Below are 22,857 nucleotides of genomic sequence, written 5' to 3'. Positions count from 1 at the left end.
TTGTGCGATTGATTTGCTGAATTTTAAGGGAAAAGGTATGCTGTTTTTAGTACTATTAATGTTGTTTTATGTTTGTCTTAAGTGTGTGTTGTAACATGTGTTGTAAATCTATTACGCTGCAGAACAAATAACCCCAAAAGAGGACAATAAAGTTTACAGTAACACTATATTTTCAATGTCACAACATTTTCTTTATATTTTCATTGTTGCTCTGCTTAATTAGTCTACATCCCTTTCATGTTATGTGGTTTCATGAATAAATCTAACTTTATAAAAATAAGCTTTAGCATTTCTATGTACTAGCACTTGTTTTGTGTAATATAATTGATCAAAAGTAGCCTTATTTTCGGTAACACTTCGAGTTTAATGCACTTATTCTAATTACCAATAAGTATGCTTAATTACATACAACTTACCTTATCCCTTATTATAACCCTAGAATATAGTACATTTATTTAATGACTAGTCTGTTGTTAAATAGTTACACTGTAAAAAGGACACCTTAAAGTAGTGTAACCTTATTTTCCTTCATATTAAGAACAAAACTGCTTCAAAGCTTCTTCTGCAACACCTACGATGCCGATTTGCCCTATATTTTCAATGTCACAATAATTTCCCCATATTTTCATTGTTGCTTTGCCCCATCAATCTATATAAAAAGTTGCAGCGTTTCCATGTACTAGCACATGGTTTACAGTAAAAAAATGATTATGATTATTTTGTTTCAGATTAAGATAAAAACCCTATTACCTGCAGTCTCTAGGGTAAAAAACAATATTTCCCCTCTCGAAAAACATAAATTTTATTAACATTACTAATGTGTTGCAAACAACTACGTGGGAATTTTGAACTGAAACGTCTTATACTGAAACTTTATCCACGACACCTACGATGCTGATCTGTTCTATATCTTCAATGTGATGATAATTTCCCCATATTTTCATTGTCGCTCCGCCCCATCAATCTGCAACACTTCCACATTATGTGGTTCCATGAATAAATCCAACTTTACGGCTGAAAAAAAGTTGCAGCATTTCTAAGAATTGCGTTGTTTCAGCTCATTTTAAGTAAGTAGTTGGAACAAGCAGCAAAAAAAAAAGTTTTTTTAGTGTGTATAAACTGCACTTCAGGGTGAAAAACAATATTTCCCCGACAAATTATGCATTTTATTAACATTCCTTATGTGTTGCAAACAATACATTGGGATTTTGAACTCAAACTTCTTAAACTGAAACTTCATCCATGACGCTGATCTGTTCTCTATATTTTTAATGTGATGATAATTTCCCCATACACAGTAAAAAGTGATTAGTTACTTAAAGCAAGTAAACCAATTGCCTTAAAAGCAACAAGTTGACTTTACATAATGTATGTAAAACTATTGTCACTTTTTTTTAGTAAAAGTAAACTAATCACTTTTTTTTCCAATACAATTTCCTTTATTATATTAGTTTTTTCCCCAGCTTTTCTGTATCTAGCAAAATGACATACATTAAATTAAATCTGCTCTTCCAGACACTAGTGTGTATTCTAAATTGAATAGAGGCTATAATTATAGATTTTATAGACTTGTGTAATAAGGCACAAAATATGCAATATTTTGATAATTACAGTAATAATTTAAAAATGGACATGGTAAAATAGTCTGACACTGTAAAAAGGAAGTACAATTAGCATAATAATAAAAAATGAGTGAACTGTTCCATGTTGTAATGGGTGTACTTTATTTTTGAAAAGTCAACTTGTTACTTTTAAGGCAATTGGTTTACCTGCTTTAAGTAACTTATCACTTTTTACAGTGTGTTTTCATTGTTGCTCTGCCCTATCAACCTGCAACACTTCCACATCATGTGGGTATAAATCCGACTTTACGGCTAAACAAAGTTGCAGCATTTCTATGAAATAGAACATGGTTTGTGTAACTTAATTACAGTCAAAATGATGATGACGATGATGATTGTTATTATTATTTTCTTTCAGCTTAAGATCATATTTGCAATTTTGAGTGTGCACTGTAAATAAATGTACACAATTCATTCATGTTGTTCACAACACAACACAATTTGATTGAGTTAACAAATTTAAGTGGACTGAACTTAAAACAGTTTAGCTGTCCCTAAAAAAATCTCACGAATTGTGTTGTTTTTGCTCATTTTAAGTAAGTAGTTGGAACAAGCAGCAAAAATTGTTTGAGTGCGTATAAACTGCACTCCAGGGTGAAAAACAACATCCCCCCCCCACAAATTATGCATTTTATTAACATTCTATATGTGTTGCAAACAAATACAATTTTGTACTTAAACATCTTATACTGAAACTTCATCCACAACATCTACGACACTGATATGTTTCATGAATAAATCTGAATTCACGGCTAAAAAAGTTGCAGCATCTCTAAAAAGTAGAATATGGTTTGTGTAATTCAATTACAGTCAAAATGATAATGACGATGATGATTGTAATTATTATTACTTTCTTTCAGATTAAGATCTTTATTGCACTGTAAAAATACTGGGTTCCACACAGTTTATTCATGTTGTCCCAACACAAAGCAATTAAGGTAACATAGTTGTTGTTTTAAAAACTTAAGTGGATTTAACTTAAATAAATAAGTTGACCCTAAAAAACACTTAAGAACTTTGGTGATGTTCCACACAAATTCATTCATGTTGTTCAAACACAAATTGATTAAGTTAACAAATTTAAGTGGATTGAACATAAAACGATTAAGCTGTCCCAAAAAAAATCTCAAGAATTGTGTTGTTTCAACTCATTTTAAGTAGTTGGAACAAGCATGCAGCAAAACTCCTTATTGAGCGTGTATAAACTACACTTCAGGGTGAACAAACAATATTTCCCGCCACAACTGATGCCTTATATTAACATTCCATTTGTGTTGCAAACAACTACTTGGGAATTTTGAACTCAAACTTCTTGCACGACACCTACAATGTCGCTCTGCCCCATATTTTCATTGTCACAGTTCTCCCCCCCAATCAAGCTGCACCCCTTCCACCCCCTCAGTGTCTGGACCGCTGTACGTCTCAGGACAATGGCTGTCTGCATGGGGCGAGGGTCTTGCTCGGCCTATTGTCAGTTTAAGCATGGGGAGGCCGTAGGTGCAGGTCAATGGAGACGGGGGCCCTTGATGTGCACGCAGACGGTCACAAACATCCCTCCCCTGCGTCCCACAAGCATGACCTAATCCAGCTACAGCCGCTGTCAACATAAACACATGACTAATCTGAGTGCATCTATGGCAATAATACCGGTCTAAGTGGAAAAGAGAAGAGTGGGGGAGAGCCGTGGTCTAATCCAGTGTGGGGGGAAAAAAGTACAGATTAATAATAGACCTTGGAAATATAACACTATTTTGGGGAGGGGAGGTCAGGGCTTGGTTTCACCTAAAATTGAGTGAGTGATATGCAGGGGCATATGGTTGCTCTATCAGCTTACAAAATAAAGGAGGATTAGTGCTTTTGGATGAGGTTCTGTGACGTGATTACACTCGTGTCTTGGAAAGGACTTTGTTGTAAGGGGCTATTAATTGTGCAGCGATCTTTATTGCATTTGTCAGCAGCAAGTCTTGTTTAAATAACTTCAGGGTCTTGTAAAAAGGTGTATTTTTTTGTATTGCTGAATTCATCGTGAATGTTACAGTGTGTGCAACAGGACGATGACCTCATGACCCTCTCTGAAAAACACATCAGGACCGCACAGATGGGAGGCACACCTTAGCCCCTGTATGATTCACTTTCATTCTGATTACTGCTTTAATATGGTGCAACAGCTCTTTTCCTGCTCAGGTTCCTGTTTAGAGGCCTTCCTGTAAATGTCATGTGTTTCCATGAATAAATCAGACTTTATGACTACACGGTTGCAGCATTTCTGTGTACTGGCGCAACATTTTGTGTAATTTATTTGTACTGTCAGAATTACTATTTTATTTGTTTGTTTATGAGAAGAAAACATTTTTTATTGTTATAATGGCTTGAGAGAAAATGTATTCCTCGTTAAACAAACAAAACTGATTAATTGTGAAAACTTTAAATGCGAAAGTTGACATCAAAGTTAAAATAAAGGGAAAAGTCTTTTGATGTGAATAAAAAAAATATATAAAGAGTTAAACAGTCACACTGCCAGATGCAGTCACAATTGGAAGGTGTAATGTCTTAATCTGATTTATACTTCTGCGTCAAGCGCACGGCTATGCTACAGCGCAGCCTGTGCATGGACGCATAGCCCTCGCCATGGCCGTTGGCGTCGCTGACCTAAAAATGTAACGCGAGCTCCGTGATTGGTCAGCTTGGTAGCTTTGACAAGTGTGGGAGGGACTGAGAGCCGCGCGAGCCCGATTAACCGAGTGTTTAAAATGTGGAGTCCCGTGAAGGAGCTCTGGATGGAAAACTTTGTTTTGTGTTTACCTCATGGTTAAAGTTGAGCGAGTTTGAACCACTTGTACATTAAGGAAGCATTTAGAAAAAACAAAACACCAGCAAAGAAACTTAGCACAGAGGAGCATAAACACCTCACTGCCAACTAGCGTTTCGAAAGTGTTATTGCAGAGCAACAGAAACAGTGCCCAGAAGTATGAATGCACAGCTACGTGCGTTGCATGCGCCGTGGGTCACGCCGATCACTTGATGCAGAAGTATAAACAAGGCTTTAATTATGAAATTGTTGTAGTTATAAAACAATGGTTATGAATTAATTTATTTACTATATTTTGGTTTAATTTTGTTCGAAGTAGAAAAAAATAGGTAACTGGGAACATTTTACTACGACAAATAGACAATTTTCAGCATATAAAGACAAAATGTGATCAAAAGTCAATTGCTTATTTATTTATTTATTTATTTATTTATCTATTTTATTTTATAAATTTTTATGAGCCACAATTTTTTTTAAGTTTTACAATGTTAATTTATTAAAAACAATGTCAAAATTATGCTATTTTAATTTATATAATATAAACATTATAATTATAATATGTGAAATTTTGAAATGAGAATAATTTCACAGTTATATTAAAAACCCTGCAATTAAGTTCCATTTCCCCTAAACCATTCAAATTAATGTTAGACAACACAATCAATCAATCAATCAAATAATTAATTAAATTGCGACACAGTGGCTTAATGGTTAGTACTGTTGCCTCACAGCTAGAAGGTTGCTTGTTCGAGTCCTGGCTGGGCCAGTTAGCATTTCTGTGTGGAGTATGCAGGTTCTTAAGCAACCAAGAAACAGAAATGTGCGCACATCTAGGAATCTCAAAGACAGGTGCTCAATCAAAAACAAACTCAGTAGCAAAAGATTAAAAGAGAATCGGCACATTGCCACTTTAGCTCTCAAAAAAAAATGTATGTCACAACGTTTCGACCAACATGGTCTTCATCTTCCCCCTGACATTAAACTTTATTGAGAGCTAAAGTGGCAGTGTGCCGATTTGATTTTTGATCTTTTGCTACTGAGTTTGCATGTTCTCCCGTGTTTGCATGGGTTTCCTCAGGGTGTCCAAAGATATGCTCTATAGGTTAGTTGAAAAAACTAAAAGGACAAGTGTGAATGAGTGTGTATGGGGGTTTTCCAGTGCTGGGTTGCAGCATATGTAAAACATATGCTGGATAAGTTGGCGGATCATTTCACTGTGGTGACCCCTGATAAATAAAAACACTAAGCCGAAGGAAAATGAATGAATAATTAATAAAAAAGTTGCATCTATAAGATGCTTATAAGATGCATGCTGAAAGGCTTTCAATAAAAACAAATGCAAAAAAAAAATTTTTCAGATCAACAGATTATTATAATTATTATTGATTTTTTTTTTATTGTGTAATTTCTGTTACACAAATTACTACACTACACTTGATTACTAACTCAGCATTATACCTTATCCTCTAGTGCTTGTTCTGTTTTTCCCCATAGAGCCTGAGATTTGGACCCCCCACAGCCGTCCGGATTTGGACCCCCCAGCACGCACAGGAGTCTGATGGAGCGGGTTAAGCCAAATGATACATTTTTACTTGCCTGCGCCTCACTACGACTGCTGTAATTCCACCCATCCCCATCCATCCGTCCATCTATCCCACCATCCATCCCTCCCTCCCTCCTCCTCTAATACATCTTCAGATTAAGGTAGACCAAATGTCACCACTGGAGATTACCGTACCTAGTAAGCTATTAACATTTATGGCCCGCCGAGGGATTAGTATACCTAGCTGGCTATTAGAGTCAGAGGTCCGGCGGTGACTAATGTGAGTGTCACGAGCAAATGCAGCGCAGTCTGGGCTGAAACCCAAACTTCAACACCTGTCAGGAGTCAAGGGTGTTTGCTATGCCTCCACACACACCTGTTGTGGGTCTATCAAACCGTGGGGCCCGCGTGATTCGTGCCAGGTGGTGACATTCAGATGCACGTTTACACACACACAGGCATGCATGCAGACGCACACTCACATGCACAATCATGAGCTCCCTGACAGGATGCCTAACATAAGCTGTATCAGTAAATCCCTGCCACAAACACACCTACGCTCCGTTTTTTTTTTTTCTTGGCAGACGATGTGTGTGGAACTTGGGTGGAACAACACTTTATTTTTTACTACCAGAGATGTTACTTTTAAAATGGTCTAATTAAATTAAATTATTATATATACACTTCCTGACAAAACTTGTTGTCGATCACAGTTGTAAGATCAACAAATTATAACTTGACTTCTTGTTGATCACTTGGAAAAGTTGTAGAAGGTAGATTTTTCTGATGAATCATCTGTGGAACTGCATCCTAATCATCACAAATACTGCAGAAGATCTATTAGAACTCGCATAGACCCAAGATTCTCATAGAAATCAGTCAAGTTTGGTGAAAGAAAAATAATGGTTTGGGGTTACATTCAGTATGGGGTGTGCAAACGATCTGCAGAGTAAATGGCAACATCAACAGCCTGAGGTATTGAGACATTTGTGCTGCCCATTACATTACAAATCACAGGAGAGGGCAAATTCTTCAGCAGGATAGCACTCCTTTTCATACTTCAGCCTCCACATCAAAGTTCCTGAAAGCAAAAAAGGTCAAGGTGCTCCAGGATTGGCCAGCCCAGTTACCAGACATGAACATTATTGAGCATGTCTGGAATAAGATGGAGGAGGAGACATTTAAGATGAATCCAAAGAATCTTGATGAATTCTGGGAGTCCTGCAAGAACGCTTTCTTTGCCATTCTAGATGACTTCATTATTAAGTTATTTGAGGCATTGCAGAGATGTAGTGCAGTCGTTCAAGCTCATGGGAGTCATATACAAAATATGAATTTTTTTTCCACTGCACCATGACTTTATATTCTATACTGTACATTATTTCTGTTAAATTACAAGACTTTTGTCTACGCAAAATCAGACCTTCCTTTCCAATTAAATAATTATAAATCAAGGCATGATCATATTTTATTTTTGTAAAATAAGTGTAATCTAGAGGCCTTTGCCATTAAGCCACTTCTGATACCAAATGATCAACTAGAAGTCAAGTTATTTTTTGTGGTGTGGTCGGTGCCAGTGGTGTAGTGGTTAGTGCGTCGACACATGCACTCAGGTGCTTGAGGCAACCCGGGTTCGATTCCGCCTCGCGGTCCTATGCCGATCCTTCCCCTCGCTCTGCTCCCCATGCTTTCCTGTCAATACTCTCTACTGTCCTTTTTTAATAGCTAAAAAAGTTATTATTTGTGGTTCCTAAAACTTGGATAGATGACAAGACGTTTGTCAGGCAGTGTATGGTTGATCTGTTAATTTAAGTCGTGCTGTTTTAGTTTTTGATAATGAATAAGTGATCCGAATGAATTAATCAAATTTCTAAATGAAAAACTAAGATACTAATTAAAAAATATCAGTTTCTTCGGATTTATGATTTATAGTAATGTGTTGATTTGTATTTCATTTTGTTAACTATTGATGATATTTCTTCAAAATTTAAAACCCAAATAGTCAATTAGAGCTATTTCTTTTTGTATAAAATAACAAAAACTCAGACATGTTTATATCTGAATGTTCTCAGACATGTTTATATTGATATTTATGATATTTTTTGACAAAACAATACTAATGTTGTAACTTCAGAGGAGAAGAAACATATGTTTGGTAAAAATAATATTCCCCAATCACAAGAAACGAAAGCATCTGTTATTCTCACCGAGCATAATTGTTTTGGAGAATAAAAAATGCTCGAAAATGACATTTGTTTGAAATTTGAAAGAATGTTCCATCCAGACAAACTGAGAGTTTTCAAGCAGTCTCTAATAAAAGATGAATATATATATACTGTGGTAACTTAAAAGGTCAAAATTTAAATCGTGTTTCCTGTATTAAAATCAAATGCACTCTCCCATAATAGAGAAAATCTCAAATACGAATAACGCACAAGGTGCAAGGCAACAACAAAGTGATGCTACAAACCACAAGGAGGCTGGTCTAGACACAGATACCACAAGGTCTTCTGACTAAGGAACAACAAGAGAATCATGATCATTCTTGATGAGTCGAAGGATGACAAAAGTTAATGCAGTTTCCTGGAAGAAATAAATACGCATAAAATTACTGCTGTAAGTACTATTGTTAATTCATGAACTTAATTTCAGTATAATAACACTTATTTAGGAATAATAATGGTATATTCATGAAAAGCAGTTTTCATTGAGACGCATTTTTGCAAATAAAATAAACATGTTATTATGTCATAATGGCATCCATTAGGGAAATTATCATCAAATATCTGAAAGACAAAAGAGAGTTTAGGGCATCTTCATTCTGATGAATAAAAAATAGTTACAATATGCAACAGATGCCTTTGTTCTTTGTTAAGAACACATCAACAGGTTGTGAAAGTTTAATACATCACGTGTATCACTGCTGCAATAAAGATGAAAGAATGCACAAATATAATAACTAACAAAATGCTTAAATAAATGATAAAGGGGAAGGTATAATTAGCAGTGCAAAGATAAAAAACACAGGAAGTTAAACATAGATCATAGTGTAATCTGCAGAGACAGTGCTTGAGCAAAGGTAAATGTGCTGAAGGTAAAAGTGCTGAAATGTGCATGAAAGATCATAATCGTGTGGAAAAGGTAATGAAACCTCTTACTGGAAAATATGCACTGGTGGTTGATACAGTTGAAGGGACACTATAATTATGAAGAATCTGTAGCTTTTAATTGTATTAAAACGTCCATGAACTTGAGTAGGGGTCAACAATATTGTTGAGTTGTTTTATATTAATATCTGGGCCATTCTAGCATTACGAAACAATAAAGTCTATTTAAATGTCAACGGTAACACTTCATTTTGAATTATTCCCTTTAGATACGGTGTTGACTAAGTAACTTTGTAACTACTTGTTAGTTAGTATTCAGAGTAGACTGCCTAATATTGGCTAACATTTTATTTTGATGATCCATAAAATTAAACAGATATTCAACTGACTATAAATATTTTTTTCTAGGGTGTCAGCTTATTTTACTAATCCTTACCCTAAATCTAACAGTCAACTAATACTCTAATAAGATGTAGAGGGGCATGTCAAAACAAAGTATTATACATGAACACTCACCAGCACACTTTATTAAGTACACCTTACTAGTACTCCCTTTTGCCATTATAACTGCCTTAATCCTTCGTGGCATAGATTCCACAAGGTACTGTAAATATTCCTCAGAGATTTTGATTCATATTGACATGATAGCATCACGCAGTTGCTGCAGATTTTTTAGCTGTACATCCATGATGCGAATCTCCCATTCGATCACATCCCAAAGGTGCTCTATTGGATTGAATTCTGGTGACTGTGGAGGCCAATTGAGTACAGTGAACTCATTGTCATGTTCAAGAAAGCAGTCTGAGATGGTTTGAGCTTTATGACATGGCACCTTACCCTGCTGGAAAGAGCCATCAGAAGATAGGTACACTGTAGTCATAAAGGGATGGACAAGGTCAGCAACAATATTTATGTAGGCTGTGGTGTTGATACAATGCTCAATTGGTATTAATGGGCCCAAAGTGTGCCATGAAAATATCCCCCACACCATTACAACACCACTAGCACCCTGAATTGTTGATACAAGGCAGGATGGATCCATGCTTTCATGTTGTTGATGCCAAATTCTGAGCCTACCATCCGAATGTCGCAGAAGAAGTCAAGACTCATCAGACCAGGCAACGTTTTTCCAATCTTCTATTGTTCAATTCGGCTGAGCTTGTGTGAATTGTAGCCTCAGTTTTTTGTTCTTAGCTCACAGGTGTGACACCAGATGTGGTCTTCTGCTGCTGTGGCCCATCTGCCTCGAGGTTGGACCTGTTGTGCATTTAGAAATGCTCTTCTGCATATCTCAGTTCTAACGAGTGGTTTTGCGAGTTACTGTTGCTTTTCTATCAGCTCGAACCAGTCTGACCATTTTCCTCTGACCCTTGGCATCAACAAGGCATTTGTGCCCACAACTTCAGCTCAATGGATATTTTCTCTTTTTCAGGCCATTCTTTGTAAACTCTAGAGATGGTTGAGCGTTAAAGTCCCAGATCAGCAGTTTCAGAAATACTCAGACCAGCCAGTCTGGCACCAACAACCATGCCACATTCAAAGACACTTAAATCACCTTTATTCCTCATTCTGATACTCAGTTTGAACTGCAGGAAATCATCTTGACCATGTCTACATGCCTAAATGCATTGAGTTGCTGCCATGTGATTGCCTCATAAGAAATTTTCATTAACGAGCAGTTGGACAGTTGTACTTAATAAAGTGGCCGGTGAATGTATATATAGTTAGAATTTACAATATACTTTTTGGTAACACTATAGTTTAATGACTAATTCTCACACTCAAAAAAATGTTTTGCTGCTTGTTCAACAACTTACAGTATTTAAAATGAGCTGAAACAACCCAATTCTTGAGATTTTTTGTGGACCAAATTGTTTTATGTCCAGTACACTTAAATTTGGTAAGTTAATCAATTTGTGTTGACAACATAAATGAATTGTGTGGAACCCTACATTTTCTTACATTGGACTATTAAATAGTGACTTATTATCTGCCTATTTCAAAGATATTGACTTTTTATTAGTACTTACAAAGTACATATTCTGCATGATCTTATTCTACATCCCTAATCCTACCTACCACCTTAATAACAGCTTAATATTATGAGTTTAATGAAGCAAAATTCATAGTTCATGGTTTATTAAAGTGAAAATGGTATCTTGACAACTGTGACCCACTTTTCTTTAACATACACACATAATTCTAGGTAAGAAACCATACATACACTTTGCTTTCATATTTTGCAGTGACAACACATAACAAAACTCCAATCATTGCAAAAGCGAGAAAAAAGCAGAAGGCGATCCTCAATTTGCACTTTGAACCATCTTTGAAACGTTTCTTGAAAGTTACAGTAGTCGTCAACCTCAGGGGAAGACATTATGACTGAGGATTGAGAAATTACCATTCATTTCACACTCATATTTAAAAAGCAATTCCTCTTTTAAGATGGAATAACAAAGTTACAAAGCCAATCCAAATGAAGTTCAGCCAATGCCGCTGTCGGTTAAAGGACAGAGGTAAAGACGGTTGAGAGAGGAAATATTTAAGTAATATCACTCGAAGTGACAGAGAAGCCACAATGAGCTGAGAATCGTAATCAATGGAGCCCAGAGTGATGTGTCGAGCTCCTGTCAGCCAAACAAAGAGACAGGCTGTCAGGTCAGGGCTAAATTTACTCTACACTGGTCTCTGGTGTTTCCTCAGGCCTGTCATTGCTGCCCTCAGGTTTGCCGATAAAGAAGGCCGGATGCTCAAGTGTCTTGACAAGACTGACAAAGCATAAGAACTGTAAATTGTGGCGCATTTGTGTGTGTGTGGACAGCGTTGGAGTCCCTGAGCTCGAAGGAAGAATGATACAGGAAATCTGCTCGCTCCAGATGTACTGAAAGAGCGTGGAAAGCCATTTGTCCTTCCAAACACACATTTGCAAAGTTATTTCCAAGCACCGCTGAGACTGTGAGCACCTGTGATAGATACACTGATACAAACACACCGCTTGATTGCCTCCAGATTTAGTTGTTGTCGCTTAAAGGGACAGTTGACCAACAAATGATATCTCTCTTATCGTTTATACATCCTGATATTGTTTCAGTGTTTTGGAAGCCAAAAGACCATATTTTAAATAATAATGTCTCAGTGTTTTTTGTCCATATAGTACAGAAAAAACATCCTACAATTTATTGAGATTTTATAAATTGTTTCTGTTCAACATTAGGTTGACAATAGTATTTATAGTGAAAGTTAATGGGATTCTGTAACATATTATGGCCCACTCAAAATATCCTGTTTTGTGTTTAGTTGAAGACAGCAAACTCATCTAGGCTTGGAAAAACAAAGCAAATAAATCAGGACAAAATTGCCATATTTCTAGTCAATGGTCCCTTCAAGATCTGAAACACACTATGTAAGAAGTATATACAGTCATTAGATATAGTTATTAATAATTTCCTAATTCATAATAATATTCATAATTATTTTAAAATTTATTTACCCTTATTCACTGCATTATTTATTTCTATCCCTGTGCAGTAAAACATTTGGACACCTCTGATGTAAAACATATTCTTTTATGATCAGTTTTCTATTTCAGTTCAACTACTGTCATAGCAGAGCAACAGTCTGAAACAAAAACCCTGCTGAGAAATTTAGTTAAAGACGACATGTTTATAGCTAGCCACCTGAATAATAACACATGTGGCTTAAAGGCAAACGCATCTGAAAGTAACCCTATCGCCCCAGTTGAGCATTTAGATTTGCAACAGCCTCATCAAAACCAATAATTCACAAAACTTACAACCTATACACTATATTTCTATAACTAAAGCATATCCCAAAAGCAAACAAGCAATTCAAAGGTGAAGCAAGTTCAAACACGGCTTCCTGTATGATTTCAAATCACATTCTCCTTCATTTCTCTCTCTCTGTTACACAAATGGTCACACTTTAGTTTAGGAGCCAAATCATTCTAACTCATCGGTTCTCTATCCTGGTGTCTGCGACCCCCCACTCTGCACATTTTTCTTGGCTGTATCCAAGTTTGGCACCCTATACCATCATTCATTATTAACTTAATGGAGTGAATGAAAACTATTGCATGAATCTGAGAACATCGGTGCATTGGAAGGGATGTTGTTTGGTTTGTGCTATTCTAGGGTGCGTTTTCAAAACAACAACGTAACTTATGTATGAACTACCATAGTACGTCGGATCATTTGGAAAAAGAAAGATGTAGTGGCAATTGTTTTAAGTACAGCTGATTTCCTTTTACTTTAAGAACAGTAGCCTACAATTTTTTATTAAATTTTAAAAGTAACCCTTTAGGGTGTACTCCTTGAAAATAAATCTTTGGCCCACATCTTGCATTGAATAATATACTGACACAACTAATAAGCAATTAAAATAATAATAATAACCAGGTGGTTATGTTGGCTGTTTAAGGGTTAAACTCAAATCTCCCTTTCATTGGCAAAGTCATTGAAAAAGTTGTGTTTAACCAGGTTAACAAGTTTTTAAACTTAAAGGTGTGTTTAGACAATTTTCAATCTGGGTTCAGAGCACATCACAGTACAGAGAGCGCTCTTATAAAGATAATCAATGATATACGCCTAAATACAGATTCAGGCAAGCTAACAGTGCTGGTATTGCTCGATCTCAGTGCTGCATTTGACACTGTCGATCACAGCATACTTCTGGATAGGCTGGAAAACTGGGTTAGGCTGTCTGGCACGGTCCTCAAATGGTTTAGATCTCACCTTGAAGGTAGAGGTTACCATGTCAGTATGGGTGACCATAGGTCGAGGTGGACACCCATGACATGTGGAGTCCCACAAGGTTCGATTCTGGCACTTCTCCTGTTCAACCTTTACATGCTCCCTCTGAGCCAAATAATGAGAAAGAACCAAATCTCCTACCACAGCTATGCTGATGACACTCAGATCTACTTAGCCTTACTGCCTAATGACTACAGCCCCATTGACACCATCTGCCAATGCATTGATGAAATTAACAATTGGATGTGCCAAAACTTTCTTCAGTTAAACAAAGAGAAAACTGAAGTCCTTGCATTTGGGAACAGAGATGAGGTTCTCAAGGTAAATGCGTACCTTGTTACTAAAGGTCAAACAACAAAAAATAAGGTCAAGAATCTTGGTGTGACTCTGGAGTCAGATCTGAGTTTCAATAGTCATGTCAAAGCAGTCAGTAAATCAGCATACTATCATCTCAAAAACATTGCAAGAATTAGATGCTTTGTTTCCAGTGAAGACTTAGAGAAACTTGTTCATGCTTTTATCAGCAGCAGGGTGGATTACTGTAACGGCCTCCTCACTGGCCTTCCTAAAAAGACAGTCAGACAGTTGAAGCTCATACAGAATGCTGCAGCCAGAATTCTGACCAGAACCAGAAAATCAGAGCACATCACACCTGCACTCAGGTCTCTACACTGGCTCCCAGTTACATTCAGAATAGATTTTAAAGTATTATTACTGGTCTATAAATCACTAAATGGCCTAGGACCTCCATACATTACAGATATGCTCACTGAATACAAACCCAACAGATCACTCAGATCTTTAGGATCATATAAACTAGAAGTTCCAAGAGTTCAGTCAAAGCAGGGTGAATCAGCTTTCAACCACTATGCCCCCCGCTGCTGGAATCAGCTTCCAGAAATGATCAGATGTGCTCCAACATTAGGCACATTCAAATCAAGACTGAAAACACATCTGTTTAGCTGTGCCTTTACTGAATGAGCACTGTGCTGCGTCCGACAGATTACACTATTATGTTTTTCTCTTCTTCTTCATTCTTTTATATCACATTTTACCTGTTTTTATGTTTTTTAATCAGTTTTATTTTTTGTTTTTATTTATTTATTTTTTACTTGTTTCTTTTATTCTTGTTTATGTAAAGCACTTTGAATTTCCACTGTGTATGAAATGTGCTATATAAATAAACTTGCCTTGCCTTGCCTAAACGTCGACTTTTTTTTTTTACTTACAAAAAAAAAAAAAAAAACAGTGGTAATGTTCAACCTATTTATAATATTTAAAGTGGCTCATAATCATATATTTTCCTAATAACAGGAATTAATTTCCCTCATCATTATGGAAAGACATTTTTTTTCTGAGATGGCACTTGATGAAAAAAGTATGAGAACCACTGGCATAAATGATTTCCAAGTGCACTACAAAAGGAGCGCAATTGTCAATCTGAAGATCACTAAAACTGAACTGTAAAAAAATTACAATAAGCTAATTACATGTAGGAGAGATGACTTAAAGTTTTATTTTTTAATCATTCAAAGTGGATGTTGGGACATTTAAAAGGAATAGGACATAATAGGGGGATAACTCTGAACAGAAGACAGACAGTAACTATGCTTCCAACTACAGCTCTAGAGGTGTAGTTGCAAGCGTACAAGTTTGCGACGCAGTTTGTGAATGTTTGTTGCAATGACAGATTTGGGAAATACCAAAACATGGAACTATGTTTGTAACAACGTAACTTGCGATATTAGTTTTAAATTTATCACCCCTGGTTGAAAAATCCCTCAGACGTATTAGATTTTAAACTTGATCAGACTCTATGAAAGTTATACAAATTTAGCGAGCTGTCTTTTGACAAATGAAACAAAATATTTAGTTTTCTGTTATGTACACAAACATTAATTCAATAATTTATTTAGAAACTTACAATGATATGATTCTGCTGTGGATCCCATCTTGTGGTCAGACGTGGAAACTCATATGCCATACAAACTCAATGTCAATATATCAATGTGTTGCCATCAAAATGTTTTCTACATAGTGTTTACTGCTCTGTACCCCCTGGCCCCTGCATATGGGACACTGGCCGAAATTGAAGTTCAATTAATTTTAAAACAAAGATTTACACTACATTGTTTAAAGCAGGGTGTCCAAACTCGGTCCTAAAGGGCCAGTGTCCTGGAGAGTTAAGCTCCAACCCCAATTAGACAAACCTTTACCAGCTAATCAAGCTCTTACTAGACATACTAGAAACTTCCTGGCCGGTGTGTTGAAGCAAGTTGGATCTAAACTCAGAAGGACACCGGCCCACCAGTACCAAGTTTGGACACCCCTGAGTGTCTTTAGACAAAATTTATTACAGAAGTTTGAAGAATTATTAAACCGTAAACATGAGATTTGTTTAAAAGTCACATCTTTAATATCTCTTGAACTTCCAATTGGAATCATAACAGAACATCCTGTGATATCCACTTTGCAGGTCACTTCATTCTCTTCAAAAGGAACAAACCTCTGAAGTGGTAAGAAAAAAATACAAAATGTGCAGAGGTGGGGCTCGTGAGGACCAGGATTGAGAACCTTGGCTCTAACCAAATATTACCAATAAAACATAATCACATTAACAGCATGCTGCTTGTTATGACAAAAAAAATGCCATTTGCTCAAACTACTTATTTAAAATGAGCTGAAACAACACAATTCTTGATGAATTTTTATGACAACTTAACTGTTTTATGTTGAATTCTTTTCAATTTGTAAAAAACAAATAGATTAACTTAATTCCTACAAGTTGTCCCAACGCAAATCAAAAGCATTTTGTACGTTTAGGCTTGGAATTCAATAAAAGAGTCTGAAATATATCATGCAGTATAAGCCATTGTTCAGTATTAGTGAACAGCTAATGTAGTATTACTGTATCATTCTGCTAATAAGCAAATAGTTGCACAATTTAAAGAGTTACAAACGCACGTGCCCATATATTACCCTAAAAGACTTTGGCCCCAGCTTGGACCCTTAATCGGTGGTCAGGAAACAGCAGAGCTAATCTTCAGGGGAAGCGGCGAGGTGAAGCTGAAGAGGGAAGTGTGCAGGAAGTGACCAGCAGGAAGTGGAACGGCGTGTTTGAACTATTTTTTATGCACATGTACTTTCATCACTTCACTGGTGGAGTGTATGTGTGAGCAATAAGGCTCATTATCAGAGGTCTGCTCACAGCGGAAGTGCGTTCAGTTGTTGTAGGCCAACAAAGTGACTTGTTTCGGTGTAAAGAGCTGAAAAGGAGTTCAGCGGGTCAAACTGATGTTTCTTTTTCTTGACTGATCTCCAAAAGTATAGCTTCTGATGAATAAGGAAGAAATGGGGTAAAATGCGACAGACGGTAAGCTGAGTCACACTATTTAATTTTGCAAGTAGTGTAAAAAATGTTGTTATAGTCCTCATTATTTAGGTCCCATCATATGCAGCTGCATGCTTTTTTTCTGCATTTTGGCATGTCACATTTAAACAAGTTTGTTAGAGCAAACTTATAATTATGTCTAAATTATATATTAGATGTTGTTTAACTGCAAATTAAATAATTCAAACTATCTGGCTAAGGATTATTCACAAATTATTATATGTTCTTTTTTTCCAAAACTTGAAGCCTTAGGGTAGAATTCAAGGTTAAGATTTGTTAGTGAGCTTCCAGATGCAGGAATCTCTATGTGTATAAACAAGCAAACAAATATATAAATAAATGTGCACTTCGGTTTTGAAGTCATGTTTTTTTTTTATAAATGAGTTTTAATCAATGACCAAAAACCAAAGGTGAGTAGGCCCCTATTGTATCCGTTCCGGTTCTAATTCTTCTTCTTCTTCTGCTCTGGGGGTCTGTGGCAGCCCTATGGACCCTTTGCGGCACTTGCCCAAATGTTGGCACACTGATAGAAGAGAGTCTGATCTTCGACCACAACAAAATTGGACTCTCTAACTCAAACTCTCTAGCGTCACCGTCTGAAGTTTCACTTATGTTTATATAACCGAATGGGCTACAATAAAAATCGGCTTCAGCCGATTTAAACGCACTCTATGACGTCATTTTCCGTATTTTTTTCCGTATTAAATTTTTATAAAACCTATTTAAACAAACTCGTCCTAGGTCGATTGTCCGATTTTCATCAAAATTGAATCACATGATCTAAAAAGAATCCCATGAACCAAAAGTTATGGAATTAAAGGTAATTCGACGAATCATTTTTCATTAACTTGCGAACAAATTTAACGTAGAGCTTGTGAAAATTGACTTAAGATGTTATCTCCGTAACGCATTTACGTATTCACACCAAACTTGGTGTGTGTTATCACAACCATGGTCTGAAGTTAGCTGCAGTGTTTTGGCACACTGCCCCAAGTGGTCTGGAGATACAAAAAAAGCATTCATTTCTCGTAAAACAAGATGAAAGAATGTGTAACCGCTATCGCTATCAGGATCAGCAGGCGAGTGCAGAAACTCCATTGAAAATAATGGAGTAAAATAAACTTTCATATTTTTAAGACATAGTGGGAAAAAAAGGAATTTAATGCAGTGCTCCTTGTCTGGTTTGAGACCCACGTGTATCTAACAGGCAGTGAAGATCGCTGATTTTTAAAGAAATCAGACCTTAAATGAGGCATTTTTATAATGAACAGACAGTTTAGCAGAAGCACTGACGCTGGCTGAAATTAAAAGTCTGTGTGCATATACCCCGTTGACAACATTATGTAAACTATTTATTACAATTGCTATTTCTATTTATACATCATAATAAAACCTATACAGACATGCACATTTCACATAAGCACATTTTACACTAACATCTTAATTGAATTATAATTTAATTTTAAAACTAGAAGCTACAAAATTAAGAATAATTGTGTACATTTACATCCCTGCATTTTTGTTTTCACATTTTCCTCTGTATAAAAAACATTAAACGTTGACATATTCAGAACTAAGCCAATATTTGCCATTTTCTTCATACAGTAGTTCTTAGTAGATGTCTTACTGTAATTGTGGCTGATAGATATTTACAAGTTGTCTGCCATCTCATTTCTCGTCAGCCTCGAGTAAGATCAAATAAATATAAAGGGTGACACACCTTACCCACTCCTTCTTCCTTGAGCAATGCTGCAATGATTTCTTCCTAATGGGATTTATTCTCTTCAGTGGAATTGCATTATGGGTAATGAATAGCAAAATGTACTCTAGTAAGGAAACCACATACAGATACTAACCAAGTTTGAATATAGAGATGAATGCTTTTTGTCTATAGACTTAAGTGCATGTCACTTTTATGATAATATTATTAGGATAGTTATAGAGCCAATGTTATAGACCCCAAAAAGAAAAAAAGTCGACCCATCATTCACGCACCCTCCACTCATTCTAAACATTTATGCTTTTTTTGTCTTTGGCTGAACACATAAAAAGGCATTTTGAAGAATACTAGCCATTTACTTCCATAGTATTTTTTTTAACCTATGGAAATCATTGATCGTTTTAAACATTCTTCAAAATATCTTTGGTCCTTTTGGTATCTTTATATTAAGTAGCCTTAATTACTACATACTTGCATTTAAATTAATCACAATACATTGAACTACTATTTAAAATAGAAACATTTCTGTAATTTCATTTATTTTCCTGTTAACTGAAAATTACTGTAATTACATTTATTTTACTGTTAACTCATCCCTTACACCTTAACCAACCTTAAACCTACCCACACCCCCTGACTCTAACCTTACCCATTTCCCTATTCAAGAGAACCAGAAGTGTTGTGCAATACTATATGAACACGGTACATTCTACTTATTTTCTGATGTAATTACATACTAATTAAGGCCACATAATATGAGTGCAGTGGCGCAGTGGGTAGCACGATCGCCTCACAGCAAGAAGGTCGCTGGTTTGAGCCCCGCCTGGGTCAGTGGGCATTTCGGGCCCTGTGGGTTTCCTCCAGGTGCTCCGGTTTCCCCCCACAGTTCAAAGACATGCGTTATAGAGGATTTAAATAAGCTAAATTGGCCATAATGTATGTATGCGAATATAAGAGTGTATGGTGTTTCCTAGTGTTGGGTTGTGGCTAAAAGGGCATCCACTGTGTAAAACATATGTTGATAAGTTGGCAGTTCATTCCGCTGTGGCGAACACAGATTAATCAATAAAGGGATTAAGTACTTTATAATATAATATAATATAATATAATATAATATAATATAATATAATATAATATAATATAATATAATATAATATAATATAATATAAGTGGGAGCCTATCTTTTTTTCTCTTCCACAGAATAAAGAAACTTGGCAGAACTAAATGGTGAGTAAGCAATGACTAAAATATTTTTAAATGAACTACCCCTTTACCACATAGCACTATCCTTTTAATGAAATGCAGACTTTTAAAAAGGATGTTTTAACTGGTTTCATCTTTTTCTTTACTACTCCTCCACTGCAGCAACTATACAGTACTTCGGGCCCTTTATCTGTTTATTCAGTTGTCATGTTCATGTGTTAACTGAAAATATATCTAAGAGTAGTAAAAAAAATCTTGTCATAGCGATTTAAAAAAACAACACGGGAGAAGAGAAGATGAAATGTCAGCTCTTTTGTAAAGCACACCAACTGCCACGACAAGGAGAAGATGTGTGTTTGATCTCAACCGCTGTTGTCTGAAACACTACAGATGCAGAAAGACAGAGCGAGAGAGAGAGAGAGAGAGAGAGAGAGAGAGAGTGTGTGAGAGAGAGAGAGAGAGAGAGAGAGAGAGAGAGAGAGAGTGAGAGAGAGAGAGAGAGAGAGAGAGAGTGTGTGTGTGTGAGAGAGAGAGAGAGAGAGAGAGAGAGGATTATGTTTACCTGTGAGGGGCCTGTCAGGTAGATTTAGCAGCAGAGATGATAAGCGAGGGAGTGTGTAGGAGGACGAAAGCGGCGATGAATGAGCGTTTCACAGCGCTGTCGGGCACACAGAAGAATAAGACACTATTTCTATCACAACATCAGGTTAGTCTGTCGGAGAGCAGTTTGACCGAGTTAAACAGGATGTCATGTTATCAGGGAGTGAGGGAGAGCCGGAGGAATGAGGAGAGATTGAATGTAGTTCTGCTGTTGAAGCTGACCAGAGCCGCAGCCGCTGGCTCACTGCACCATGGGAAGAGGTTAGAAGTGATAAGCTAATAATGTTCGCTGTACAGCAGTGCTCAGAAATATTGCTTTACAAAAAAAAAAGTGTGAACATCATGTGTGAAGTTTAGAACGTTGGGTGGATTCATGGAGGATTTATTTATGGGGGTTACAGTTTTCCTGCATTTCCTGAGATTATGCAATTGCTCTTCATGCTGTAAACAGACTTTAAGGGTGTTTTACTTTACTTTCCACTGCCTGCTGTTTTTTCCAAAGAGAATAAGATGAGATTACTGTAAATCTACATTATGTTTTATTCTATGAAGGTTTGATAACTTCACATTTCCATATTTTAAATAAAATTATTGTCATTTATAGCTTGATTTTCAGAAAATTCAATTGGTCAAAATGATAAATGGTTGCATTTGTTGTGAATTTGGTGGACAATATTTGCACCAAATGAAGTTTCAGAGTGTAGTCTGATTTGTTTTCTAAATTTAGCATTTTTCTCGGCCTCATATCGGTTAATTTACTTTAAAGGCAATGAAAAGAACATATTCTTTGCCATAAAAGAGAAATTATTAAACACAAAAACTGGAGAAAAATATTCATCTTAGAAGAACATTTAAGAAGCAACTTAGAGGTTTTGTCCATTGAACTCTTCAAATAGTGATTTCATAACTTTTCTGAAGTTAAAACATAGAAATTGTGTTTAATTTTGTAACAAAAATAAATAAAAAAAAAATATGATACCTTTTTGTTATTTTATGCAAAAAAAATAAAAAAAAATAGTTTAAATAGTCTAGGTCGAAACAAACATCTTCAATCATAAATGTCATTTTTGTTTCAATTAAAATAAAAATGAAATAAAACTCTAAACTTGCTTTAAAATAGGCTTATTAAAATCCTAATTACTTATAACAGTGTTTCTCAACCACGTTCCTGGACGACCATGCACCAGCTTTGCAGACTTTACATGTCTCCTTAACCAAACACACTTGATTCAGATCATCAGCTCGTTAGCAGAGACTGAAAGACCTGTAATGGGTGTGATAGACAAAGAGACATCCCAAACATGCAGTGTTGGTTGTCCGCCAAGAACATGGTTGAGAACCACTGACTTAGAATATGACTTTCATTAACTATGCACATTAAATAACCACATTTTTTGTTGTTTGTTCTGGACTTGAGTCACTGACAGTCTGAGATTTAGTTGGCAAACACTCAACATTCAGAAATTCACCAAAATTCACAAATAATGTGGTTTTCTAGAGCAACCAAAAATATGTAGCATTTATTGATGCTGGCTTGGAGTAAAAGCACAGCAGCTCAAGTATTATGAGTTTATTTCAGCCCTCAACCAAAACAGAAGTCTTCAGAATTTAAGTGCAAAAAGGAAGCTTTTTTGCTGTCAAATCTAAAGCAATTTTCAACATGATGTTCTTTTCACAAGATGTTTTCCCAGCAGACAAACTAAATAAGCAACGCTTGCAAGAACGCATGTCATCTTGTATGTGTGTTATGTGTAATTTCAGCTTAGAACAAACCTTAAGTCTGGGATATGGTGGCAGGTCATGTTAATGCTGTCAGCGCGGCTTTGGTTTATGTCCATCTTCCTGGAAGCTCCGCCTCTCTATCAACACTTAAGAGAGCCCTTCAAACGTCTCCTGTCCTCCGTTGTGTTCATCTCAGTGCTTTTCCAGAACAGCGTTCCTCACTGTAATATGCGTGACACAGACATGTTTCTCCTTGCACCTTTAAAAATTACAAGCAGAAATAAAGAAATCACCAGAATGTTTAATGAAATATAAGTATAAAATGAGCATATTTATTATATATCATACATACAATTTATATAGTTGCT

General features: G+C 36.2%; 1 protein-coding gene and 1 long non-coding RNA gene across 13 annotated transcripts in view; one reads left to right on the top strand and one right to left on the bottom strand.

Moving 5' to 3' along the window:
* Positions 1 to 6,655, top strand: part of LOC147842377 (uncharacterized) — a 28,061-nt gene extending 21,406 nt beyond the window's left edge. The window contains exon 2 of the long non-coding RNA XR_015499441.1: positions 5,926 to 6,655. This is a non-coding gene — a long non-coding RNA (uncharacterized LOC147842377). The remainder of the gene's footprint in view (positions 1 to 5,925) is intronic.
* The window catches only part of zeb2a (zinc finger E-box binding homeobox 2a), a 264,051-nt gene that overhangs the window by 65,367 nt on the left and 175,827 nt on the right, over positions 1 to 22,857 (bottom strand). For 6 of the 12 annotated variants that reach the window (XM_087265739.1, XM_087265745.1, XM_087265740.1 and 3 more), the window contains 2 exons: positions 22,541 to 22,748; positions 20,730 to 20,825 (listed from right to left, as the gene is read on the bottom strand). Coding sequence is in view for 6 of the 12 variants with exons in the window: in XM_087265736.1 (XP_087121862.1) it covers positions 22,541 to 22,605 (65 nt within the window). In the remaining 6 variants the exon portion in view is untranslated. The remainder of the gene's footprint in view (positions 1 to 20,729; positions 20,826 to 22,540; positions 22,749 to 22,857) is intronic. The other 6 variants (XM_087265736.1, XM_087265742.1, XM_087265737.1 and 3 more) reach the window with 1 other exon arrangement.

Source organism: Danio rerio, chromosome 9 (genome assembly GCF_052040795.2).
Source record: "Danio rerio strain M-AB ecotype USA chromosome 9, GRCz13ab, whole genome shotgun sequence".
NCBI classification, from domain to species: domain Eukaryota; kingdom Metazoa; phylum Chordata; class Actinopteri; order Cypriniformes; family Danionidae; genus Danio; species Danio rerio.
Note: the sequence above shows the minus strand (reverse complement) of the source record. Positions and strands in the feature narration are given on the sequence as shown.